This window comes from Acanthaster planci, linkage group LG06, assembly GCF_054643075.1.
Source record: "Acanthaster planci isolate LZ-2023a linkage group LG06, COTS_SCS, whole genome shotgun sequence".
NCBI lineage: Eukaryota > Metazoa > Echinodermata > Asteroidea > Valvatida > Acanthasteridae > Acanthaster > Acanthaster planci.
The window spans coordinates 11,187,550-11,215,397 of NC_141782.1; the positions used below are offsets into that span (position 1 = coordinate 11,187,550).

General features: G+C 42.3%; 2 protein-coding genes across 4 annotated transcripts; one reads left to right on the forward strand and one right to left on the reverse strand.

Annotated features, from left to right (window-relative positions):
* Positions 1-781: 781 nt before the first annotated feature.
* LOC110988477 (uncharacterized) lies at positions 782-6,767 on the reverse strand. The gene is made up of 7 exons (XM_022252000.2): positions 6,413-6,767; positions 5,840-6,008; positions 4,856-5,060; positions 3,853-4,117; positions 3,016-3,431; positions 2,412-2,720; positions 782-2,191 (listed from the first exon to the last, which is right to left on the reverse strand). Exons 1-7 carry the CDS (start codon positions 6,514-6,516, stop codon positions 1,686-1,688), a joined length of 1,974 nt encoding a protein of 657 aa, XP_022107692.2. The 5' UTR covers positions 6,517-6,767; the 3' UTR covers positions 782-1,685.
* A 1,443-nt stretch (positions 6,768-8,210) lies between these two features.
* Positions 8,211-26,469, forward strand: LOC110988489 (putative aarF domain-containing protein kinase 5). Of its 3 annotated transcripts, none has more exons than XM_022252038.2 (14): positions 8,211-8,312; positions 12,202-12,614; positions 13,676-13,940; positions 14,724-14,864; positions 15,695-15,808; positions 15,994-16,125; positions 16,582-16,665; positions 18,071-18,152; positions 20,074-20,152; positions 20,556-20,647; positions 21,396-21,543; positions 21,898-21,972; positions 22,761-22,859; positions 23,085-26,469. In XM_022252038.2, the coding sequence occupies exons 2-14, from the start codon at positions 12,262-12,264 to the stop codon at positions 23,194-23,196; spliced, it is 1,776 nt and encodes a 591-aa protein (XP_022107730.2). In that variant the 5' UTR covers positions 8,211-8,312; positions 12,202-12,261; the 3' UTR covers positions 23,197-26,469. The 3 variants fall into 3 exon arrangements, with proteins under 3 accessions (XP_022107730.2, XP_086994475.1, XP_086994474.1); XM_087138348.1 differs by lacking the exon at positions 8,211-8,312 and adding an exon at positions 11,394-11,538; XM_087138349.1 differs by lacking the exon at positions 15,695-15,808.
* The last annotated feature ends 1,379 nt before the right edge of the window (positions 26,470-27,848 follow it).

Genomic DNA, 27,848 nt, shown 5'->3' on the forward strand with positions numbered 1-27,848 from the left:
TCTCAAGCAGCAACAGGATTACACCGCCTTCGGATTCCTGTGTGAGTGTGGTGATACCAAGAATAAAATACATGTAGACTCAACGTAGACTACAAGGGGCAAAATCAATTATATAGAAAACAGAAATCCCACTGCTTTCTTTTTCAAAAACTTTCAGTTTTGAATTTTTGAGTACGTATTTCAAAAAAACAATATCGATTTTCCAAGATGTGTGGTCATTCCAACATTTCTAGTCTTTCACTTGGAAACAAAAAAGGAATGATTCACGTCAAAGCAAAAGCAAGAGAAAACAGAGAAAACAAATCACCTTTGTTTAGCTTCATTAGTTCGCAATAAGGAACAGTATTCGGTACCACGCGAGCCGTGACGTTTAAGGTATACAATGCAACACGTTACTACACTGCATTAGACTGTCCAGAATGGGGAAGCATCATTTTACTCACTTTTTCAAGGAAGGGAAGTAGGCTCAGGGTATTATGGAGGATTTTATCTAAAACAAAGAAAAGGCACGGGCCCGAATGATCTTGCGTCTTTTATATAGGTGACATTGGTGGCGCCCTTGGACTGTGGCTAGGCGGCAGCATTCTGACCTTGGCAGAAATTCTTGACCATTTGACGTATGCGACTTTCATCCCTGGCTGGTCCTTGTTCCAGTATGTGTAGACATCACAGGAAAAATATATCATTTTTTTTTAGTTACATTTGTCTTTGCACTTAATTGAGTGAGGTCAAAAGAGTGCTTGTGTCAATCATTTTAAAGAATAATTCACTTAACTGTTCATTCTTAATAGTGTATGCTGCAAACAGCTTTTATGAGTCCATTTCGTGCATTAAAGATACCAATTTGAAAGCCAATGGGTCATCCTTTTCCTTGTAAGTATAGGTTCTGGTACATTTTCAAACTTCTTGTCGTTTAAATGCATAATTGCTTTTAACTTCAAATTCATCTCGAGAGGACTGGAAGGCATCAATGCTGCTTTTCACTTACAGATATATCAAGAATTAGATATGTTATCTTTATCAGATATTTATTGTCTGTACAGACTCCCCCCCACACACACACACGAACTAAACTGAGGGATGTTTTGCGTGTTTAGGAACGTTAATAGCATCTTCAAATTGCGTCTGAATTCTCGATTTGCAATTAAATTTCCCCATGTTCATTTTAAGGCATCTGAAGAAAAATAAATGTACTAATTATCGAGACTTGGATTAATTGTTAAATTAATTGTTAAATTGTTTTGTAGAAAAATCATATAAAGGGCTGGTAAACACTCAAGCTGCACCTTAAAATAGGATCCCTAAGATATGTCACTGCTAGATTTTTCGTGATTAAGAACGACATCACATAATTTAATAAAGTGTGTTAGCTATTTTTTTTATTAAAAAATCAACTCTTTTACATTTCTAAAAAGAATGATTCTCCGATCAATCAGATTTTTGCTACACTTGAAACTTTCCTCTCAAAAGAACAGAATTTTGATGGAATTCATTTAACATGGCGATGATACCAAATTTTTTTCATCGGCGACACAAATGCTTGGGTATGCTGATTCAATTTGACTGACAGTTTTAGATGCAAATAAAGTTAGCAAGCAATTTTTTATTGCACATTTAAACCAACGAAAGTATTGAAATATATGACATTACAATCTTATTTGATTTATATTTAAAGCAGCAAAGCTCTATAACTTTTCATGTCCAAATACATATTCATTCGGATTTTCGATTTGGTGGTATGCATGTGCTCCAACCTCGATACCGGCGTCTCTGCACATAGCCTCCAGGGTCTCCACGTTCGTGGAGGACAGTCTTAGGTAGCGACACATGAGGGCTTCCAACGGGTCGAACTTGGTGGGTGCGTGACGTAGGAGGACGGGGTACTCGCGCGCAAGAAGCTCCACGGCGAGCCGCTTACGTTCTGCGGCAGTCTGTGGAGCCGGCCGACTCTGGTGATCAGGATGGCGAGGTTGATGATAGCCGAGAGCCGGGTCAGGATGGTGTGTGGACGGGGCTGGGTAGCGGCTGTTGTGGCCTGGCTGTGAGGCGATGGCTTCAAGGTCGGTCAAGATCTGATGGGTGAGCTGAGGCTGCGGATGATGGGCAGAAGCCTTCACCGAAGGGCGCCGGGGGATGTACTGGTGATGGCTGGAGCTTTGTGGGAGCATCTCGCTACGACTGGGATGGGTATCTGTCAAAGTTGAAGGTTTTCTCAATATATAAAAGAAAGACTGGAGTCTGGAGTGTGCTTGACTCCTAAAGCATAGAATGGCCACAGGTTTAAAGAAGAGGGTTGTGTGCTAACCAAACTGTAAATGGTTCAAATTAACAATATTACATGAAAATTAACGCAGGAAAAGCGCTGAGTCGAGGCAGCACAGAAACTTTCTCACCAAGCCGAATGTCCTTACTCTGATAAAGACCCTTTTTACTGCTTCTCTTCTTATCAACCCCGACGGAATAGACTGTTCCCTTCTCGTCGCCAGTATGCTTGGGGTCGGGTCTTCTGCTGGGATCTACCCTTTCCGAGGACCTCTGCTGCCCCTCTGCTCCCTTCCGGCGGAGATGGCTTTGCCTCCCGAAGTTGTCCTGTCTCTTGCCCGGGTGAAGTTGCCGGCGGCGGACTGTATCGTCGACTGCGCTAGTCGCCTTAGTAGCTGGAGTCGTTGGTGACGGCGTGGCCAAAGGGTCGCCAATGAATCCAATAGATTTGGGCTTGGCTGTATGAATGGCATGGCAATTAAAGAAAAACACATCAGCTTCTGTGCGTTTGGTTTTTCCATACTGCTGTCACATCATTTCGAAGCTCACAGATGATAATACAACTTCAATCCGCTTCTTTCCGTTTATTTCACATCAAAGCGAAACTGGCACGAAAGGCCATGTTGTGTGGAGATAATGTTTTTGCTTGAGCGCAACTTCAGCCCACGCCAGAGAGAACTTGATCGACCATGCACTGGGCTCATTTTAGTTTTAAATTCCTAAAATGCACACCCAAAATCAGCGAAAACGTACCCCCGTTTATCTTGGTTGATAGCGGTTCATCGTGGGGAACGCCATCCTCTGTCGCCTTCTCGTCGCTGTGCAGTTTCCCTTTGTTTTCTTTCTCGTCGTCGGTGAGCAAGCCCGCGTTTTCCACGACCTGAATGACTTCCTCCATACTCTGCCTTCTCCCCGGCTTCTTCTCCTTCCCCACCTCCTCGGGAGGAGCTTCTGGCCCACGCTTCTCCTCGTTGGCCTTGTCCTCGTGCCGTTGGTGAGGGGGCGCCCTGTTGGCAGCACGCCTGCCGGCCTTGCTCTCCTCGCTTGCCTGATAGTCCAGGAGGTTGATGTAGCGGGCCAGGCTGTCATAGCTCTGGATGTTGTGGATGTCGTCCGTTGGGTGCGGTGGATGCCCATGAGAAGGGTGACGGTCAGCATAGTGAGGCATTCTGCGGATAAAAAGGTAACGAGGTCTCAATCGCATAAAGGTTTTTTAGTGCTTTAATTAATGGGTCAGTCAATCAACACTCTTCTATAGGATTTAAATAATAAGGAAAATGAAACCCCGCAACTATCGACAGTTTGTACTAGCTCTTGGGTCATGATCCGCCTTCAATATTTCAGTCTGCTTGTTCCCTATGAGACGCAATTCCTGACAAGTGTCCGACTATGACCCTGTTTGGTAACTACTGAAGGATACAAACCCGTAATACTCATGTGTTGGTCGTTATGAGTTGTACCACTGATTTAAAATAAAAAAATCCGGACAAAACATTCATCTGTGTGAGAAAGATTTTATGTCGTTGTTGATTAAGTCACGCATAAATAATTCTTTGGTATAATCAACAGACTGTTGAGTATTTTGTTTACCCTCTGTGATGATGCCTGTGCATCCCAAGGTGAGCAGCGTGTTCGGCAATGGAACGGCCGTACCCAGCCGGCTGAACGATCGCGTTGAACCGGGACGACTGCGACACCAGTCCGGGGATTTCCATGGACGGCTGGTAGCCTGATGTTGGATGCCGGCGGTGAGCGGGGAGCATGGGGTAGTACTCCGGCCGGTGGTGGCGCACAAACAACTCGGGGTTGAAGTGATGACTGCTAGCCCCATTAGGAGTGAAATGAGTGCTTGTGCCTATAGATGGGAAACAACATGCTAAGTATTTGTTTAGATGACTCACAATATGAGTAATTTGTAGACAAGTTCTACAGCACAATAATGTTTACTACAGTAAATTAAATTTCATGTCACTTCCACCGTTTCCTAATGTTTTCACGGAAGGGACCTCCATATCAGACCCGGCAAAATTTTTTGGTTTTTGAGAAATTCCCATTTCTTAATAACGGTGACAATTTCAACCAAGGAAAACCTGGATTCAACAAAAAAAGTTATCAATTATTTAAATTTATTTTAACACTTTAAAATGGTTCAAGACATTTCAGTTCAAAAAAGAGGCACAACCAGGCCAAAAATTGTATGTAGGTTTAGATTTATTATTTAGATACTGAAAAGTTCAACTTTGTGAAAAACGAAAAATAAAAGAATGGAATAAAACATTATTCTAAATTCAGTCTTACATTCATCGCCGTACAACGTGGACCTACTTTTCAAGAGGCACACTTGGACCTAAATAGGGTGCAATAAGTTTTCATATTTCTTCGACCAAACCGTCTTTGACTCCCTGTTATGTCAAGTGGCACCATGGAGGCCCAAGTATCAGGTGTCTGGATCAGTGCCCTAATTTACTGTGTTATTACCCTTTTTGCCCAGGATCAGGGCAGTGTGGGGTCCGTGCTCTTACAGCACTTAGCTGGACCATTGGGTACATGTACATGGTAAAGGGTGTCGTATGGTACCGAAGGGTCCCCTTACCGTGAACCCTCTCTGGATAATGAAGGTCTGCTTCAGTCGGTACATGGTGATGGTAGCTCGTAGATGGGTGCGAGATTTCTCCAGCATGTCCACTGTACCAGCTCCTGTCGTCATGTGCACGTTGACGATGAGCCTGGGAAGGAGGGTGGGGGTAGTGGCGGTGGTCACTGCCCCGAGGAAAGACGTTGTGCAAGGAGCCGTTGATCTTCAAGGAGAGAGTGGAGTTGGGTAAAAATAACCTGGGAGTATAGAGTGATGTACTTGCCGCAAAAAAAATGTTTCGGTGGCAAGATGCAGTAACATCCGTGACTTGAAGAACTATATGAAGCAAATTAAAGGCGTTCGTCGCTGAAGCGGAAGGGAGTGGCTTCAGGACAGAGGCCGATGGGGGTTGTTAGGGCTTATAATTCCCCGTTCAGCCGCGAACTAAATGGAAGTACCAGTGAAATGACCGAAATTGAGTATCAAAAAAATCCTGGACGAGAATTGTGCCGTCCATCTGTCCATCTATAGTTAAGTTTTCTTTTCGTCATTCCTAAAAGCTAGATCCGCCCTGCAAGACGTGTACTCAATCATCCTGTTCCATTTATACCACAAAAGTAGCTAAAGGAAAATATTTTCTTATACACGTTTTAACAATAATTAACGGAAATTTGTTCACAACTGGTACATACTGTTAACCTAAATTCCGCCATTTGCAACCATTCCAATACTGAGGAACATTCCTGTTCAAAATTGTTCATTGCAAAGTTCTGTACCATTAGTAACGAACACATTTTCTATAAAATTATTCTCTTGCCAAATATCAGTTGAAGACGGATACTGTAAAGGAAAAAAGGTCAGACGACTAAACAGATTTAAAATCTACTTTCCGTTTTTTTTTTCAATAAATACTCGCCCGTTGGATAAACCGCGTAGTGAAAATGACCTAATGACCTTGATAAGTAATTGTTAAAAGATACTCAGACCGATCCCGTGACCTACCTGGTCACTGGGCAAGCTTTGCAGTCCATGGCTAGAACGCCTGGCACTGTAATCTATCTCCGGGTGGCGACGCTCTTTCTCCTGGTGCAGTTTCCACAGCTGTCTTATCAGGTCCTTCTCTTCTTGTCGGTAAATGCTCTCCTGGACGTGACGGGCATTGGCCAGCGATCTGTATACGGTAGTGAACTTACGTAAACGCTGAGACTACTTTGGCAATAAACATGTCCTTGCTATGTCACAATGTCAAGGCTGTTCTCATAATTTATACCCACACGCAAAGAGAAGCAACCTTTTCGGAGCCAAAACATGCGCCGGTAATGCATTAGTGTACCCGAAACTACAGCATTTCACATAACAAGCGGTTGTTCGTTCAACTGACGAGGTTGAACATGCTTGCGATCTTTGTAGTATGAACAACTTTCCGTATCAGGAACGCTGTCGATTGAAATCCAGTATGGACATAAAGAACCTAAGAATCCTTTTGATTTCTGTTGAAGCACCTTTAGTGGGCCACTTGGACCTAATACACATGCATTTCTTTCGAAAGAAGATTTCGGTTTTTTTTAAACTCACTTCGTGAGAAATTTCATTTCGGCCACTTCTTTCTTGTTGTTGACGTTGACCGCATGCACAATGCTGGCATCCATAGTTGGGTCATGTTCGTTGACAGGATCCATCTTCACGGAGTGGTTGAGCCTACGCGTCTATTCCCAGTTACTTTCCCAAGACCCAGGTTCAATTTTGAGACCGTTAACAGGCCGGGTTTGCTGCACTTAACTCTTACATTTTAGGCCCAAACATTTCTCACGATCGTTTAACAGAAACAGCAGCTTAGCTTTTAGCTGAGTGGCTGTCAGAAATAAAATAATTATTATAATTATTTTAATGTTGTATGAAATACGTAACTATGCGACTTGGTGACTGCGCGCCCTTTTTCCCGCGTCATATTTTGTGACGTTATGTAACGCCAGTTGCGTTATGCACATGCGCACCAGGAACCATCTACAGCTGCAGCGTGACATTTTTTGAAGGAGCTAGAGCACTGGCAAAGTAGCAGTACAGAAAATTATTATTGCAACACTTTGGACTCTACTTTTGCTATAAAGTTGTTGGTGTGGAAATTGTGAATCCCTGAACCGCAAAATTTCTGGTCTGAAATCTCAGTGCTTTTTAAAAATCTGTTCAAATGCGGAGTGCTCACCCTGATTCTCGTGCCTATGCGTGGGGTTAATTGTACGAACGAGGGGGTTCCAACTGAATCGAGGCGAGCAACAAAGTATTTTGGATAGCAGATGATGAGCCCTGGTGAGATTGGGTGCTTAGGAGCGTGTAAAGGGCCTCTCTTATCGTTCGTGTGACCAGTCAGGGGCAAGCCCTAAGTTCAGTGCCTTTTCTGGCTCGACACAAGTTCAGTGCTACATTTGAGTTACTATGCACATCCATAATTATAAACCAGCAGTCGCATAATGGGGCCTAAGTCACTCACGTCTCGCCACACGGCAGTCGCACATCCCAGTCACTGCAGGGAAGGAAGAGAAAAGAGGACAATTACTTACACATCAGAACAAGCAATTGCAAACAAATAAAACACGCACAGATCACAAGCAAACACGAATGAGACGCCAAAAAATAGGCTGATTACCTCCCAAGGTAGACAACCCGGTTGGTGTAATCTCCCCTCACTTTAAGTTCCTACGGCGGACCCGGGCTGGGTTCGATCCTCTGCTCGGTTCACGTCATAGAGCTATATATAATAGCTCTATGATCCACGTACGTGTGGATTGGGTTTTCAGCCCCTACCTGATTCCGTGGGCTTTACCCAGAGCATTCCTCCCGGGGTTTCCCCACCACTAAAATACAGCTTCTCATTGTCTCTTCTCTACAGGTTCCTTCCAGGCTTAATTAGAGCAACATAAGGGTGCTTCTGAGGAATCCTTAGTCTCATTAGCAGAAATGATTGATATAATAATAATTTCGTGGCCTTATACTTTATAGTAGCCGTGTTTCAGTTAGCCATGCGCAGACCTTGGGAAAAATTTTTGTTCAAATTTTTCTGAGAAAACGTCTGAGTGTGCCTAATTCTGGTACATATTATTGCACAAAATTGCTTGTTTGACGATGATCACAGACATTCTGAGTCATTTTTTTCTTTCGTGCCGGGCGAGACTTTTTACTCAAAATCTTGATGGAAATCAAATGTCCAAAGTATTCAAAATTCACTCCGTAAAAAGGCCCCCCCCCTTCCCCCAACCGAACGCTTTTCATGTTTTCGTGGTATTTGATCGCTGGGTCAACAATTTGACCAATTATAGCGTGGCTTTCATTTGACGGCGAGGGAGAAAGAAAAAGATAGGAGCCGCGTTGTAATTGGTCAAACTGCCACGATGCCGAAAGATGACCTTTCAACCTCGAGTCACTGATCCATCATCTTCAGCTGGTGGTTAGTCGTAATTTCCGTGTGGGTTAAGGAAGGGTAAGTGGAATTCTCGTAAATTTCACCATCTCATTACATATCAGATAAATAACCCCCCTTGAAATCTAACTATTTCAAGAAAGGATTTATGAAATCTCTGGGTGTAATTTTCCTGACGGCAGACAGGGTCAAAACATGGTCAACATTTTCATCATTCTTCCACGGTCAAAATAAATACGACTAGGTTTATGACTTACATTAGGCTACTAACTTTAGAGCCCAGCGTTCCACTTGTGCCAGTGGCTTTTAACATCGACCGTGGCGAACCGGTACTGATATGTCAAAGCAGTGGTCAGATGGTAGGGGCCCAAGTACATGTACTTTCTGAACAGTAAGGTACTAGTACTCGCATACACTAGTAGTAGTAGTACCTGACTCGATTTGGAGTCAACTTGGACCCATGCCAACTTGGACCCACGACCAACTCGGACCCATGCCAGCTCGGACCCAATACTAACCTGGACCCACGACCAACTCGGACCCACAACCAACTCAGACCCGAAACTAACTCGGACCTACGACCAACTGGGACCCACCCCGAGTCAACTGGGACCCAACCCCAGGAGCGTGATTAACTTGTGGAAAATTGATTTTGTCCACTTTTACATTTTAGCATTTGGTAAATGACACTTTTGCACTGCATGCTGGCGAGATGTAACGCTCTCTTGAATAAACGTAATGCAGGGAAACAGTGGCACAGGCCTCCCAGAATTTCTCAGTTTTCGAGTTTGAACAGGCATGGTGGTTGAAAAACCGTACAGGACTAGATTTGATATCAGTGATGTCTTGAAACAAGTGATAAAGTAACCGAAAAGCGTCATATTTTTATGGAGGCACATTTCCTTTGATGTCTTATTTGCCGCTTTTGATCTGGAATCTTAATCGGCTATTAGCTTCCAAGGTACCAGCGTGATTGACCACAAAGACTGATTTTGTCCCCTTCCATTCTTGAAACCCTATGATCGGGGAGTGGGAGCTTGGGACAAAAAATGGGAGCAGCTTTTGGAGAGTGATTGACAGTACCAAATCATTGACGCCCTTTCTCCGAATTCTTTTTGGCACTCCATATCAACAGAAGAAATAAAATGAACTTTCACTAAACAGCCCCCAAAGTCTTTGTTGCAATAAAAAGCCACAGATTGGCCTTTTGATGTACATAAGAGATGTTGTATGCGTACAACACATACTGCAGATATACATCAATATCACGACCATTGACCTTTCATAGTGTCTCATGGTGTTATCCCCCTGCCACCTCACTTTTCAATTTTTTTTTGGCCTGGCAAGTCTTACACCTCCACCTTGCCCCATTCTCTCCCTCCCCACGAGTACCGGCAAAATTTAGGCAGATGGAGGAATTCATCCATACAGGCCTAAACTGACTGTCCAAATAGATTGTTAATTTCAAACAACACAAATCAAATCATTTTAAAATAAAAATGTGAAATATTTCCTTTTGTCTTAAACTTAGAGATGGTTTTGAAGCGTTGTATGTCTGCTCGCGAGCTCATTACTAATATGATCGCACTTTTTTTTTACAATAAGACGTGCCATAAGTTACCACAAGGGATCATAGAATTATTTATATAAAACCCAACATAAAACCCCCACATTGCGGGCCTATTTTCGAAAGAGGCGGGCGGCTACATTCAGAGCTGAGTGCATAGTTTTACTACTATTAGGGGGGTATCTTCGGGAAAAAAAGAAAAGGTGAATAAAAAAATTCTTAAAATTTAAACAAAAAGTGATCGATCTGACCATAATTTGAATTTCCCAGCAAAAAAAATGAAGGCCAACCTCTTCGCGAGGTTCAAGAGTTGGCGCTATTTCGGTCTACGGGCGCATATTTGGTGTAGTGCAACCATAAGACTCAGTGGGTCCGAGTTGACTCGAGGTGGGTCCGAGTTGGCGGGGGTTCCAGTTGGTGTGGGTCTGAGTTGGTTGTGGGTCCGAGATGGTCGTGGGTCCGAGTTAGTATTGGGTCCTAGTTGGCGTGGGTCCAAATTGGTCCTGGGTCCGAGTTGGCATGGGTCCGAGTTGGAATGGGTCCGAGTTGGTTTGGGTCCAAGTTGACCTGATCTCCCTGACTCGACTGTTCAGGAAGTACACTGTAGGCCTAGGGCCCAAGTGTCTTACTAGTCAAAACCTTATTTAAGTTATTACCAGGCCTAATCAGCTGAACTTTTAGTTTTGGAAGTAAAAGGGTAAAAGAAGTAACAACGTGAGGAGCTTTTAACTTAAATATTGAAATGACATGAATCTGGGATTGAAAAATAATGACAGACATGACAGATTACTTCAACAATGCACTTGCACTAAACTCTTCACCATATCCATAAACTTTCCCCAACAACTCTGTGGTACACAATTAACAAAGATGCTGCAGTGCTAATGACTAATGTTGACAAGACATAACCATGACATCCCCGTCAACTGTGTTTGTGGGGTTCATCGTCCAGACGACAAACTCCACTGTTCTTGGGGTAAACCATGACCGTGATGACATTGTCAGCTCATGGTATATCCAGGAAAAATGGTACAAGCATGACATGTACATGTATATTAGTCATACAATCAGTGACTTTATTTTTCTAAGCAACATGTATAGGGGTAATTCCAGAAATTAGGGGTCCATTTTTTTCATGTCCCTGTCATGTCTGAAATATGATTTTGTTAGTTCAGAACACATTTTCTAATTTCCAAGAGTTACGTGTATTTATTAATGCAAAACCTGTTAAACAAATAGTCATAGTTTCAAATCAATTCAGGTGATATTTCCATGTCAAGAAACAAAGGTCAGACGTAACAGGGACACGAAAATGTCACATTTTTAGAACCCTTAATTTCTGGAATTACCTTCAGGCTATTCGGGGTCATTGTTCCCATTATACTCATTGGCGTTGTCAGGATTGGGTGTGTGTGATACAATCAGGCGGATAGCCATTGAGGTGAGGCACTTAATCTTAGTTCAATCTCTTGGTCACTTCATACTGACAAATTGTATGCTATTTTCCTTACCCAAAAAGGTTTGGGTTTTTAAATCAAATCTTAAGTCAAGTGAAATGGCAGGATAATATGCTTTTCTTTTTGTGATCCCCAGCATGATCTGGAAAATTCTTTAGGAGAAAAAAGTCCGGAATGGCACTAGGCCAGGGTCATAATTTCATCTTGTGATTATGAATGACATTAGCAGTGAAAGCACAGAACCAGACCTGTACGGTTAAAGGTTTGTGGCAGTAAAATTTCTAAGCACCTCAAAAGATTAACTGTGTACGTTCATTTACCATATACATGTACATATACACGTATGGTGGTCCGACAGCAAAAGCATTACCTGAACTGATCAAATATCCATGTATGCTATTAGATCAACATGTTCATTCATAATCATAATAGCAACAAGTGGCTTACTTACATGTAGTCCAACAAGTGATGAACATGCCACTTAGGAGAAATTTATAAGTTTAAGGCAACTTCAAATCTTTGGCTGTGGTTAACGTTGAGGAACTCCCAAAGTCGCTGACTCGAGTCATGTGACTTGGACTCGAGCCAGACTCAAGTCGCTATTTTTGTGACTTGTGACTTGATGTGTAATTACCAGCTTTGACTTGTGACTTGACTTGGACTTGCAAAAAATGACTTGCTGCCACCTCTGGGAACTCCAGCCCTAATATTAATGTTTATACATGTGGGATTGCCATGGTCATGCTTTCTGGAGGGCCTGCCCCCCAGTAGTGGTTTAGCAGTTTTGTTCTCCCATGAATCGATACATCAAAAGGGATGATCCCTCAAGCCACACGCACATATGAAATTGTTAGTGCTTGACGTTAAACACGTTTGCTTTATCTTTAAGGCATTCATTTGTTATGTTTTTGTTTGTTTTTGGAAGGGTCCATATTCTACGCTCATCTGAATGTTGCTGTTGTGAACCCTAGCCCCTCTGCGTACAATGGCAGGACACAGACTATCCACAGTCCTCTGTGGATGGCCTGCCTCGACAAGATCCCACCAATTGGGGCTGGGCACCAGACCCCTCTTTGCTCTTGCACCTGATCTGCAGTACCACTGCCCCCGAAACCTTCTATTTCGTGGGCAGCGCTCTCAAACTACCAACACGGGCACAGCAGTGGCACCTAGGCCAGGGTTTGTGTCCAGACCAGTGTTAAAGACTAGGCGACGATTGGTATGGTTGGTTGCAGTGTTGGGCTCCACTGTCTTGGGAGGAGTGACGTATTTGAGGAGTGACCCAGGACAGCGGAGAAGGTTTGGCCTTCTGGTGAACGGCATTGGAAGGTTCTTGTAGTAAGTATACTAATGTTGCCATCAAGTCCATCTTAGGTCTAGTCACGCATCAGTTCACAAGCCAGGGGCCAATTTCATAGAGCTGCTTAAGCACAAAATTTGCTTAAGCATGAAAAATCCTTCCTTGACAAATCAGGTTACCAGCCAAAATCCATGTGATGTATATTGGTTTGGAATGGTGCTCACCTGTCTTTTGGTTAGTGTGACAATCACATGGATTTTGAGCTGGTAACCTTTGTTTTTTAATTAAGGAAGGTTTTTTGTGCTTGAGCAGCTCTCTGAAATTGGCCCCAGGTCAAAAGTAACAAAGAAAGAAGATCAACAAAGGGATGCCCTTTGTCACAGTTCATCTAAGCAAACTTGTGACTCAACTAGATGACTTGTGGTCGACTTGTGATGCACTTTTCGGTACTTGTGAGACTTGTGATGGAGTCTTAGAAAACCTTGCAGTGTCAACAGCTGTATTTGATCAAGGGCAGATCCAGGACAAAGTTTCTTGGGGAGAGCAAACTTGTTTTTTTTTTGTTGGGAGCCAAAGTTTGGACATGTTTTTTTTGTTACCTTTTATAGCCTTTCTGAGTGGAAGTAATGCCCCCCCCACGTTGATCTGCATTTGTGATGGTTTGTGGTCAGGTTTTTTGGTTAAACAGTGTCAAAGGTTAAACAAAGCAGCTTGATTAGTATTCCAATCATTTGAGTATAAAAAGAAATTAGAACTCTTTCTGTTCTTTAAAAACTGAGGATTCTCAAGAAGTCCTGAGACGCAGTAGCCTAAAGACGCGTGAAAAAAACAAAGAAAACAGGGCGAGAAGTGTTTGGGATATTTAAATGTGGGAAGAAAAACGCAGAATGCTACTCCAATGAAAACTTGTCAAATCTTGTAGGGACTGACACCCTAATCCTGTCTAGGTGGGATTCAAACTTCAGTTCAGGAGAAGACATACAAAATTAAGCACCACTGTGCCAACCAGTTGTTGCGCATATCATTTCTTTCCTTGCCATGTACAAAATTTAAAACTCTATATTGAACAAATTAATTGAATATTATGCATCATTTACAGTTCAGCATCTGTTGGGTTGACGATCTCCCTCGACTACTGGTGGTCACTGCGGGGAGTAGACGAGGGCCATCCCGAGTACAGCACCCTCTGGACCGCCTGCCACCAGCGGGCCGCCGACCGTCTGTTCTATGGCTGCATCAAGTGCGGTGGCTTGTATGTCAAGCTGGGCCAGGGCTTGGCCACGATAAACCACATTTTGCCAAAGGAGTACGTCGAGACGCTGCACGAGCTGGAAGATTGCGCATTGGTGCGTCGTCCCAATGAGGTGTGCGTTTTTTCTCAGATCTTTCTTTTTCTGAGATCAGAAAAGTTTTTCCGAAAAGCAGATCCATTTATAAATCATTGTTTTAACAGAGAAAACCACTGAAGCAAACTAACATTATTTTCGAGTCCGTGAGCTCTTCCGTCTGAAAATTTCATTTGTGTATTTGCCACCTGCTGGGCTACACGTGAGGGTGCATTCAATTGGCGTCCGCCTCGTCCCCACTATCTCGCTTGTTTGACACAGCATGCACCACCCTCTCCAGGTCAGAGTTGCCACGCGTGAGCTAATCAAACGCACTCTAAAATTAATTTCCCAAAGACATGTCATTGTTGTTCGCCCCTACCAAATAATTCAGTGACAGTCTGAGCTTTTATGCTGTGCCCTGCTTGTCTGTTTGACGGTGTTTGTTCTTCATGTATAGGGCAAAACATAGTAAAGGGGGCAAGTTAGTTACCTAGTAAGCTAGCCAATAAGCGAATAAGTTGCTTTGAGCAGTCCACAACCTATTTTTCATGTGTATCAGCGTGTGGAGGTTATAACTGGATTTAGACCAGAAAGTGTTCTCTATTTGGAAACATGAATCAATCTCTATTTATTTTTCCGTCCATTGTTGACTGGAAAAGGGAATGACAGCTTTGCAAGAACATAAAGTGCTACACTGTTTCATTCAAACTACAGTAGAAAATTATTTTGGCGTTGAAACACTTGTACAAATCTACAGCTAGGGTAAACATTGTTTAACGTGACTGACCCCTTAAACTGTGTTTTGTGTGGTGTGCACAGCTGAACAGGCTCTTCATGGAAGACTTTGGGACCACACCTGACAAGCTCTTTGCTGAGTTTGATGAGGAGCCGATTGCGGCTGCCAGTCTAGCCCAAGTGCACAAGGCAGTCACCCACGACAACCAGACCGTGGCTGTGAAGGTAACCATTGTGATGTTACTTCTGGCCATTTATCGGAGACTCACGTGGACTCAGCAGGGGCAGTGCTGTCCTGCCTGTTTATCAGATTGGCCTGGTTAAAACAATTAGTGTTCAAATGGAACTCAATGCCTTTTCTGCTCTGTTGGATGTTTGATTGAGATGAGGTCTATGCCACAGGGTTTATGGTCATTGAAAGTTTAGCTGTTCTCAGACCAAGGGATTTCTCAAATTGCAGTTTCATCTCTGTCTGTGGCTTCAGGTTTCAGTTTTACAAACTCGTTTACCGAGGTAAATCACCAAAAAGGTTCCGCCCACAATCATTCCATGGTACCGAAACACCCTGTCGTTCATTCAGCCACCTTGCACTAGTGGACATGAAAGCACACTCTGGGTAATCATGCACAAGGCTGACCGACGGGTTAAAAATGTCAAGTATGACTCGACTTGCCTGTAGCAGATGTCAAAATATGTTCATGCTCCACTTGTCAGAGGCTGACACTGTCTTGAACCAGAACTTGATTGCTACGCACAGCCTGTTGTGATAGCAAATATCACTCGATGGGTGGGCTCCGAGTCTTTAAAAAAATATGACGTTGCAGGAAAACATCATTGAAATTCAGTTCAAACGACTGTTGCGAATCAGTGTTTGTGGCATGGGCTCCGTTATATCAAAAGTTGGCTGCTGTATCTATATGTATGCTCTCAAAAGTCATGCGGGATCATCCATCGTGGAATGAATATGCCGGCTCATAACGAATGAAATGTGTCGCTTACACATACAACATTCTCAAGTGGATGAATTGAAAGGTAGATTTTTTGGCTTGTCACAGGTGCAATACATTGATCTGAGAGATCGTTATGACAGTGATATAGGGACACTGAAGTTACTGCTAGACCTGATTGGCTGGATGCACCCCTCCTTCAATTTCAAATGGGTACTTCAGGTATGAGTTGGTTTAGGGTCTGTCATGTGTCGATATTAGTCAGTCAGTCACAACTTAGGCTATGCCATGACTAGGTAACAAAGTAGAACCCTTTGCCACGCCTTATATGTGTAGTCTCCCTAATCGACTCCACTTTACCAAATACATGTGGCTCATTGTGTGATTCCACATTTTTTTTTTGTTAGGTTCTCAAAGACGACTTGAAGTGTGAGCTAGACTTTGAGCACGAGGGAAGGAACGGAGAACGCTGCCAACAAGACCTCAAGCACCTCAAATTTGTATCAGTCCCAAGAATATTGTGGAAGTACACCACTAAGGTTTGTGAACTCCTTACTCAAAAAAGTAAAAATCCTGACTGTCACTCACAGCTGTTCCACTCCAAGAAAATGATATTTCAGTGTTTCATCCACAGATTGCTTTTTTTTTGTCAAAGAACATGTCACATGACCTTAAATTTGTCACTGTCTTTGCACTTTGTCAGATCCTTACCTCAGCTAAATATATTTGTAATAACTAGGGGTAATATTTCATTCTGCGCATGGAAGCATGTGTGTGGGTCGTGCAGATTTTTTTGAGTGGCATGGCATGCTACATTAAGTCGAGGCAAAGTCCGAATTCACTCATAAGCTTTGTCAAAGCACTTGTCAAGTTATTGTGATAGTTGTTATCAACTGTCTTCATTGTCTCACATCAACTCTATCCATCAGTAATGTGAATAAGCAGAAAAGTTAATACACACGGCCATGTTTTTTTGTTTTTGAAATTCTTGGCAGAGGGTTTTAACTACTGAATTTGTGCAGGGTTGCAAAGTCAACGACAAGGAAGGAATAATTGGGATGGGCTTGTCAACTGCTGATGTAAGTTGGAAATGTTTCACTTCATGTCTTGTAAAGAAACCAGCATCTTCACACTTTTGCTGTTTGATTCCACCACTGCATGAAACTGCTCGTAATCTCATATTCACATTTGATTTCCATTGTTTTAGAAAAGTCGTATAAATTTGTGGACCATTTCTTTCCTCTCCCTGTTACACCTGACTTGTAATTTTGTAAATTTAGAATGCATTCTGTAAGTTCCAAGAATGCAAATTACCTCTCAAACTAATAAAAAAGGCTTGAAGTCAATTTCACTGATCCTTCCCTTGTCAAATTATACAGATCAGGTGTGGCAGGGACAAAAATATGCCACACGTTGGACCCATAATTCATCGAATGGCCCAAATAGGAATGAAATAATTTCTTTATATTTTTCATTACATTTCTGCATCATTCCAGTCTCCTCCTGATGCACATTCATTTGTTGCACGTACCGGGATAGACCTCTTCATCAAGCTTTACTGCATGACCATCGTGTTTGACACAATCGTATCCCATTTATCAATGTCTATTTGGGTTCGAAGGCTGGAAATGTTACAAGTATAATTCTAAAACAGCTGGGAGAATCTGCCTTCCTCCTTTTTTCATTTTCTCTGATATTGTTACAAGACCATTTTTTAAATTTTATCTAGTTTTCTGGAGTTTTCCATGATCGCCTTTATGTGACCATTTTTGACACCGAGTTTATGTTTGTACTCTATGCTTGTGGCTTACCATGCATGGAGCTGTGAAGTGTGAATGGCGTTGACAAACAAAACTCTTGAATTACATTCAAATTGAACAGATTTACCCATAATCAATGACTTAACAGGCGTGCCAAGTTTCAACAAAATGAGATACGGAAAGGCCAAAATTGCGGGGGAGGATACCTCACTCCCCCCGGTGATACAATTCCTCAGAAATCTGGACTATGGTGCTAGTCCAACCTCACACAGCTGTGTTGAGAGAACATACACAGAATACATTACAACCAGCCCAACAGTTGTTTTCCCTGCAGAGGTCTGCAAATGTACTGTGACTTGTTCAAAAAATGCATTTCCAGCACAAAGTTTTCTTTTTGAAAATTGATAAGTGAAGTGTTCTGTGTTGCACTGAGCATTCCACTGTTCCACTTTCAGTGGAAAATAATGTTTTTGAAAGAAAACTGCAGATAAGCAATGTCTGTTTAAAGAAATACATGTAATTTTGCTACTCATAGCATGAACGTTACTTTGCTAACCGTTAACATAAATGCTAGTAATGCATATATACATGTAAATATATGTAATTAACTTACTTCATTTATGTAAAAAAAGTTGTTTTGGTTTTTATTCTTTGGGGGAAAGGCAAATTCTTTTATGCCATTCATTCTGTAGATAAACAAGTGTTTGCATCTCCAAATATGTAGGTCAATTCAAAGCTTATCAGAGGCTTCTGCAAACAGATATTCCATTCAGGCTTTGTGCATGGCGACCCTCACCCAGGAAACGGTTAGTAAATTGTCTGTGTGCACTGACAAGACAGCCACCTGTGGTAACAATACTGGAAGCTTAGTGAAAGTTTTAAAATACCGGTAGTGAGTGCACTGTTTTTGTGACCTTAAAATCGAATTCATTGGTATTTAAAACAATTGTCGATCAATGTCAGCAGTGTGTGCTTTGTAGTTCTGTGTGCATTCTCTTTTATAGCATTTGACCAGAAATTAAAGTCGGCCCTTTTTAATTGTCTAACTTGTTTACATTTTATCAAGGCCGCATCCTTTAACAGCCCATGAGTTTATCGCTCCCCTGTTATTCATCTCCAGTTCACTATGCAGTGAGTGGACTACGTGCTAGCACAAGTTACCCTTGCTGAGCCCCTTAGAAAATAACGTGCAGTGCCTTTAGATATAGCTTGCCTTTTTCTTCCTCTTCTTGGTTTTTTGGGGTTGAGGTTTTTGAAGTGCGATTGTTCTCACAAAGATTGGATGGTGACAAGTTTTATTTTTCTGTAGTTCATCTTTCATGCTTTGCATGGCTACTCTGAAATCCTTGGCTTGTGCGTGGCGTGTGCTCAGCTATTCCACCTGAAAGACCACCAATTTTGCGGCAGATTTTGGTGCGGTTTATTGCCTGCAAACAAGAGCATGTTTTATATTTGGACATTTTAGAAGGTACCGGTCAGCTTGAAAAATTACATGCTTGCCTGGCTCACTTTTGTTCGATAATCTAAAGCACACATCATTATAAGCAAAAATCATACATTATATCATGAACTACATTAACGGAAAAGACTGACTTTCAAATGATAACAAAATTGACAGAGTGAGACATGAACCTGTGACCCCTATGATGTAATGCCAGTGCTTGACCAACTGAGCTCACTGGCCTTCTGTCGGCAGTTTTCCGGTCTTTCAATTGTTTGGGAGGGGGTTGTCTTAATTTCTAGACTTAAAAGTGATGAACATGCTGAAGAGGGTTCATACCCCCAACTTAATACAGTGTCTTATGTGGCAAGTAAAATTATTAAAAATTATGTTTCAGTGGACAAATCCAAGCATTGTGGTATTTAAGACCTGCATAGACCTTCTGAGATCTTGTTACTCATTAATATGTTGGGGACAAACCGAGTCAACTATAAACATTGAACCTCAAGTTGAAATGCATTTTGTAGTGGTGTGAATTTCACCATGGCCTTGTTGAGACCATTTCAAGTCACTTTTCCAATTGAAACACTGATTGTCAAATCTTGCTTTGACAACAGACACCCTGAACTGCCTTTTTGAGTGTCTTTCCTTCTGCACTGTGGACTCGACTTGAATATGATGTTCCAGTACCTAAGCTACAGTGCTATAAAAACTCAGAATCCAAGCAAAGGCACTGTGACAAGGAATATATTTCTGTATTGGTCATCAATTGGGCTTTTTTTGTGGCCTAAGTTCTGTCTTTGTGACTTTTTTTTCCCGACCAAATGAGAGTTGGCGGTTGCAATTGGTTCATTGGCCGTTAATTTTTTTTCCGCTAATATAAGTGAAATATGAATGCCTCAATTTCTTGCTGCATGGAGTGAACCAAAAGGGATACTATCTTCTTGGAAGAGGTTACAGTGGTGGCAAACATGTCAAAGGTTGATTGATAATGACATTTATCAACAATGTAATCTGCTTCTGAAGTTACTTTACGCTACCGTTTTGCAGGATATTTCAACACCATCCTTTGTGCCTAAGTGATGATCGTATTCCTGGTTACTTCTTTCCGTTGCAAAAACATACCCTTGTTGCTCAGAATGAGTGCCAAGCACAAGGCAGTTCTTGGCAGTGCGCTCGCCATCATCGGGGTCTTGTCATGAATACACAGTAATCTCACGCTGAGCTCGGTCGATTGTCTTCCCTGAATTGACATCCTGTCCGCTATGCTTTCCCCTCCCCCCCAGTGTTTGTGCAGAAAGGCGATGACGGTAGAGCCAAGCTTGTCTTCTTGGACCATGGACTGTACCAGAAGCTAGACGACAGGTAACAGCAGGAGTTTTGCCAAATAAATTGTCCATAGTTGTCCATAGGCATGGAACAGGTCACGTCTGTCAAAGACACCATCAGAACGGGACAACTTCATTATATCTATGAGATGGAATTGTGACAGCTTCTTCAACTGTGTGCATTTTTTAAATGGAGTGGATTCGGCTTAGACTTTGGTTTCACTAGTTACAGCCATTTTGAAGTAGCATTCGAAACCACATGTTCAAGCTCTGCCTGGAACCAGCGAAACCGTAGTCTAAACCAAATCCACTCGTTTTGAAAACGCTCTGTGAGTGTCTAGTTGTTTGTTCACGAATGCTCAGAAGAAGCAGTTCTTGGAATTCTCTAATAATGTTTTCCACCGCTTATCACATTTGTGTGTTTTTCCATTACTTACCAGTCATCGAATGGCGTTATGTGACTTTTGGAGATGCCTCATTGGCCAGGATGAGGAAGGCATGGCTGTCAACGCTGCCAAACTTGGAGTCCAAGGTAGAAGTATATTTGCGTCCAATTTTCAGACACACCCGACGCCAACCGCTCTCAACATGCGGTTTCACGATCTTTGAAATCTTAAAACCTTGCACTGAAGGTGAAGGAAGATGTTCGTCAGTAATACAGTCTACATCTTGTTCCATTTGTCACCGGCATCTCTGAACATGAGAAAATATTGATCCGTCTCTGGGGTACCAACACATAGCATGTGGGGCATGCACCCATCTGGAATTCTGGCTGACCACAAAGATCAGATGGCAAAGCACGGGAGCATTAATCTCTCCTCAAAAGTCGGCGAGGAAGAGGGGTGACATGGGCCTGCAAAGGCTAGAGCCTCAGCGGTAAATTAACAAGCCTCCCCGTTTAAGGTCCGCGGTCTAACCAAAGCTGAAATGTCACGGCTCTTTCTTCCTTGTAATCTGATTATTGTATTATGTGCATGTATGAAATGCAGTGCTCATTTGTGTCTATTTGGCATAAACTTCAACGGGTCACGTATCGGAGGTCATAAGCACAGTGACATACATTGCCGTTACTCTCTGGCTATGCCTGAAACACAGAGGTGCGGTTTAGACTAAACAGCTGCACTCGCCCCTATTCAAACATTTTGTCAAGTACAATTTTTTAAAAGGTTACCCACAACTTCTAACCCACCCCAACTCTCCCTCCACAACGCACGAGACAAGTCTGGAAAATGGCATTGCTGAACCCCAATCATAACTGTGTTATTTGTCCGTTGTTGCAGATATCAAGACACTGGCAGAGATAATGACCCAGCGGCCCTACAAGCTGAGCTCCAGGTTGACAGAGAAAGAGTACATGGCCCAGCAGGACTTTGACAAAATCATGACCGTACTGAGGCAGATGCCTCATTCCTTACTCCTCGTCATCAGGTGGGGAGAATTAAAATGCACCAAATGGTGTTTTGCCGACCATGAGTACCTGTGTCGCTCTTACTCGTTCTGGTGTTGTCACTAGACAGGGTTTGGGGGTGGTTTTCATCAGCAAAGTTGTCATATCAGTAAACTTGTGCCATGCATCCGTTGGCCAAGGGCCCCAAAGAGCAGGCTGATGTATCTTCATACAATGCAGTCTCATCCAATGCATTAAAATAAGGCCTTAGCCTCTCAAAAATCTCTCTGTAAGGTTTGAAGGATGAGGAAATTTTACTAGGCAAGTAGAGCCCCCCACACAGGTCATTTTGATTTTCTCGCTCGGTGATGAGATGATTTTATCTTGATCTACAGGAACTTGAACACGGTACGTGCAATAAACCAGGAGCTTGGCATGTCTGTGGATAGGTACACAGTGATGGCTAGATGGTGAGTTGGACTGGCCTGCCCTCGTGTCATACATGAGGACGTTCAGCCTCCTTGAAGTGTCCGAAATCGTTCTGGCCGCTGTGCGGCCTGACGACGCTGCCTTCCCTGTAGGTGGGCCAGCCTCGTTCTCAAATACGCTCTCACTTGTAATGCAGTGGCTTTTGTGACCCAACTTGGCAGGATGAGTTACCCAGAGGCATTTTTGAGTGGGAGTCAGTGGGAGCCCTCAATATTTCTCATGTAGATGATGCCCATATTTATCAGGATTTCAAATGGAGTGATAAAAGAGATGCTCTTTATTATGCAAATTTAAAAAAAAAATTTTTAATGGCCTTACGACTTATTCTGTGGCGTCTTCCAAAGGTTTGACAGAGTGTGTGATATGCTTGATTTCCTCTCACCCTATATCTGAATGACATCTGTTTTGTGCACAGATAAAGATAGAGAAAGGCCAATGGTCAGGTGTGTACTGCACTGCACGACCTTTGAACTTCAAAGTGTTCAGGTGTACTCTGCTACCCTAAAGCACACCATCTCATGTTCACTCATGAGACCCATAATGAAGGCGGTGCTTGGACTATTTGTCTCAAAAGACTTGTCTTCTGTTCAGTGCATTACCCATCGCAACTCTAGTGGCTGCAGTCACAGACATGTCTACTTGTAACTGCTGGCTCAGCAGTTGTGTCGTGTTGTGTTGTGTTGTGCCTTTAAAAACCTGTTAATTTCATGATCAGTTTCAGCATGATTGATATGAATCTTGTTGTATGTTTGGTGTCGTACATCTGCAGTGCTGCTAGGCAGTCGTCGTCAAGCCTGTCACAACAGGGTCGCCTATTTGGCAGGGTTAAAGGTTACTACCGTCAAATCGTCTTGGAATTAAGACTTTGGTGAGCACACAAGAAAAAATTTGACTTTCCACTTTCAGGTTCAACCAAAAATGTATGAGTATCCCCCCCCAAAAAAAAAACAAATTGTAAAAATTTTGAGTTTCTTGTATTGTTTTTTAGATACTTAAGTATTAGAGGAACAGCTGTCTTTCCACCAGGCTTGGATCTATTCCCTTCACCATGGCAAGAATTTCCCCAATGCTTTTTTGCTTTCCTTCTCCGCAGCGGGACATACCTCACCAACTTGGTCTACATCTACATGGCCCGCGTCCTCCGCATCCTGGGCTGGATGTCCACGGAGGCCGAGGAGCAGCTGACTGCCTCCCTCCAGTCTTGAGGCCAGGCTGCAGGGCTGGTGTCTTAGCAGGTCAGGTCTGCATAGCACAGTCACAACAGGCAAGATGAAGCGTTCATTATTTTGAACACGTCTGGAAAACGTCCAAGATGGGGCACAAGACTGCTCAACCACTTGCTGCCGGGGAACCCTGTTTTGAGCACCATGGGTTTATAAGCAGAGCGAGGGTGCCCAAAATGGGACAAAAGAGCTGGTCCGTGTAACAAAAGACCGTACTCTGAACAAAAGACCTGCTGCTAGGAATTGCCATCATTTTTCGGCTTGCATTTTTCGAAGGTAATCTGTCACTGTTTTTAAACGATATACCTCTGTTTGGGCATCGCGCGACTGCCAATTAGCACCGCAGACAAAAGTGCTCCAGGGCCCCATTGATGAGTGACACAGTACCTCTGCATGCTAATCCAGCTGCGTTTGAAAAGACGCCACTCGCATTCACTGGGGACAAAGAAATTACGCAACACCTCACAATTCTGGGCTCTCTTTACAGGGCGGCAGGCCTGGCTGAAATACTCAGGAGTCAAGGAAGGTTGCCTGTCCGCTTAGAGTAGCCACCAAACAGTCATTTGTGTGGGCGCTAACGTCCATTAAATGAAATGATGAATTTTTGAAGAATTTTGTAAACGGAAAATCTTGAAAATCGTCCGGATGTGTGCATTACATTTTGAAAAGCACCTGGCAGCATGTGGTTTAAGAGGGATGCAATGAATATCTCAGAGATCCACATCATGTGTAACTTTCTAAGTACTCTTTTAAAACGTATGAAAACTATTCGGTGGCCCTTTTCAGTTAGCCTTATTGAAAAAAAATCATGAAAAAATTTTTTAATAAAACACACGAAGTTATCTATGCTTTTTGTGGCAAATAGGGTGTCTGGACTGTGATGTCATCTCAGGAAGGCGTAGTTCATTTGCTTATTGAAACTATGAGATTTGTTGCTCACTGGCCCGTGGTCATGCACTCGACGCCAAATCAAAACAAGAGGAAACATTAATTCAGTCAAGTATCCAGATAGTACATACACAGAGTTTAGTGTTGAAATGGCTCTGTCACGTCCGGTTAGAAATTTGCACATCTGCATAAGGGTAAAAGTTAAGCCACCAAAGTGATGCTAAAAATCGTAAAATGAAGCTTTGAAATGAAGTGCAATGAAAAACAAAGTTGCGTTCACTACGGCTACATTATAAAATGTACATGCAGTGAGCCAATATTATGCACTGTCTTGCAATCTTGGCCTGAACCTGACTGGTGACTCTTTGACCTTGCTTGTGTTGCCAACTACAGAGTGCTTGCTAAAGCCACATTGCCAATGTGGAATTATGATGGAAATTCTATTTAATAACTCATTCTGGTGTCACAGTGCAGCTTTTAAGTATCGGAATTGTTTGTTCAATCAATAATGCACCCCTGAAAAATGATAAATAAGCTTGTCCAGAAAAGTCGACTGATTATAGGCGATCAAGTATTTTCAACTGCTTCTTGGTTTTTGCGTGACAGGTTGCATGACACCTTGCCAAAGTCTTTAAAATATTCTTTAATCTGTGCCATTTTTAAAAATTGTCAGATTGTATTCATGAGGATAAGGTAGTTTGGTATTTTCCTGACTTCAATTGTAGTACTCTAAAACTGCTGACACATGTGCCTCCAATCTTTTATGCACATGGAAATCTCCGCTTTGGTTAAAGTTGTCTGTCATGTTTGTTTCTGCGTCAAGTTGGTTTGTCTCCATCTTGAATGGTCTGAGTTTTGTGGGCGAGCTCTGAACCAAAGAAGTCCACATAATGTGGGGTTAGAAGACGTGTGGAGTCACACACATCCACACAGTGTTTTCCCCCTCTGAAAATGGCTCATCAACATCAACTTGAAGTTATCAACGTGAAGTAGAATACCTCAGGGAATCGTCAAAAAATTCAGCTCAAAGGAGCCATCATAGTTGGAGAAAAAGGAGCATTTACCCTGAGTTTTTCTTAACGATAGGAGATCAAAGAAATGTCACCTTTAGGTATGTGAAAGAAGTGTGTGTGTGGGTCTGTACGTACACACTTCCAGGAAGTGAAGATGTTTTGTGGACTTGCCCATATCCACGTCAGGTTTTAAAACCTCTGGAAAAGAGGTTTTATCTGTTGCAAGATGAAGAGGAACAGTCCCGAAAAGCATCAGTAAAATTCAGTTTATGGTAATGTTCAACTTCACGATGGAAGAAAAATCCAGTGTAGGTATTTTCACCGAGTTTTCTTTACAACTGGAAAGCAAACAAAAGTCCCACACAGGGCATTTAAAATAACTGTATGCGTGGCATCCTAAAAAAGTAAATTCCCAAAATGTAATTGCTATTTTTCTAGCATCTCGGAAGCAACAGTTTCCATGCCGAGCCGGAGTCACAACGTAGGAGTGTCCTGCTTGGAATTCCAGAAATAATACCGTGCTACTCTTCCTATCCTGAAAGCAGGGTATTTTCAGAGTACATGCATGAGGTGTGTTTTTTTTCCGTCAAACCAGCTTCATTGCTGTTTTCAGAGGGTAAGCCTAGTGTATTTTAATTCATCCAGATGGCTGCTTCTTTGACTTTCATTGAACACGAGAATTTGTTGAGCCAGTAATGCACCTTCGCTGTACATGTATATGTATTATTTTGTTTGAGAACTTGAATCGTTTTAAAGATTTTTTTTCTGCTTCATTTTACTGTTTTTACATGTATATATTCCCCAGATATATATATATTTCTATTTACCTTGTATGGCTTTAAACACTGTATATTTGGACAAAATTGTCTTTTTTATTGGTTCCGGGCAGGGATAATTTGGTCTCGTCGACGTCAAGTTATGTTTTCAGAACTTAAGGCTAGGAATACAGCTTCAAGGCCTGTTAGTTCTTGGCTCAAAAGCGATCCACGAACGCGAAGTCGTAACACTGCCAAACCAGACTTTTTTATGCTGCGTATTTACAAAAGTTATACACACATTTCAACTGGAGTGCATTTTGCTGCAAATATTTAATGACGTCCAGTTTGCTTTGCATTTGTGTATGCTGACCTCCAAAGTGATGGTTTGGTTGGACAACGTTATTATATGGTGCATACAACTGCTGCGTATTTTTGTATCCATAAATCAACACAGTAATCATATTTATTCATTCAAGCTGTTATTTGTAAGTGCTTCTGGGCAACTCATTAGACCTCTCCGTTATTAGGTAAAGGAATGCATTATTTCAAGTGAACAGTCAATAAATGGCAGCAGGCTGAATTAATAAGTTAAACAATTTCAATTTCCTTATTTTGGAATTCAGTTTCATTTGCCTGTGTGTTTATTTGTGCTAATGCAAGACCATCGTCCAGAAATGCTATCATTGAACTTGGTATTTTCATTGTTTTTAATGTTTGGTAAAATCAGTGATGGTTGCAGCATTTACAAAGGGGCGGGGTTGGTTCCTGGCATTTGGAAAAACGGAGGGCGCCTGAGCTGAAAGCGGAGTTGGACCCGGACTAAAAAGAAATGTATTTTGGGTCATTTCTGCCTGTTAATTACAGGATTAAATACAAGTAAACGAGTTAACTATTTTCAAAGGATTAAAATCTTTGAAGAATTATAAAGATTCGTTGAGAAAATGATTATTCAATATTTTTAAAAGTTGGCATTCGATTTCACAGCCTGTCGCTCCCGAGTCAGGAGATGTAGCCTCAGGATCACTTATTTTCAGAGGGTTAGAACGTTGATTTTGAATAGTTTAATTATTAATTTTTTTTGTAATCACTGACAAGTTTTCCCAGCCAACTTCAGCAAGGGGGGAATCTGCTTATTTTTGTCATTTTAGCACAGATGTTACGCTTTTGTTTGTGATGGGATTTCTTTTCCCTTTTTCTGACATTCAGATTCATTTTCGTGTAAACATTTGCAGATGTTTCACAGAGGAAGGGACGTATGAAAAATAATAAAGGGTCAGTTACCAGGCCTTCATCCGGCCTGACACTCGTCCGCTCCTCCCCCCCCCCGACTTTTTTCCCATCGCCACAGCGCATTTTCTTTTGGAGGAGTTTAGGCTGTAGTAGTTTGAACAGTAATTATTTGCGGTCATTTTGACACCATTTTTGCAAAAATCAAGCATACCGTTCTAACGCAGCTGGCATTTTCCCGATCAGCCCAAAATAATTATTATTACTGCCACGCATGTGGCCATGAACTTCAAATGACCGTAACAACAAAAGCATAATTTAATTGAGTTCAAATTTCACATTTGTAATGCTAAGGGGTGTTTGTATATGCCTGGCAAGCTTTAAAAATCATAGACGAAGCACAGCCGAGTTCGGGGGGGGGGGGAGCACGCCCCCCGGCCCCACTGTGAGATGGGCCAAAATAACCCAACTCTTGGCGGTCGAAAGTCGTAGTAAGCTCCTGCTGAGTCATGCCATTTTAAATGAAATGTTAACAGAACTGTGTAAAAGCAGCCCGACATTTGCCAGTTAACGCTTGTTTCCTTTTTGAACTTTATTTTTTCCCAAACAAACCAAGCAGAACCAGATGCATCACAGCTAGTTTTGCAACCGGTTTTGCAGACCCTAGTCTACAAGTACAACGGTAACCCCTTACTGGCTGCTGTTCCCCCAAGTTCTTATGCAGTACATCATATGTTGTTGTACGGCT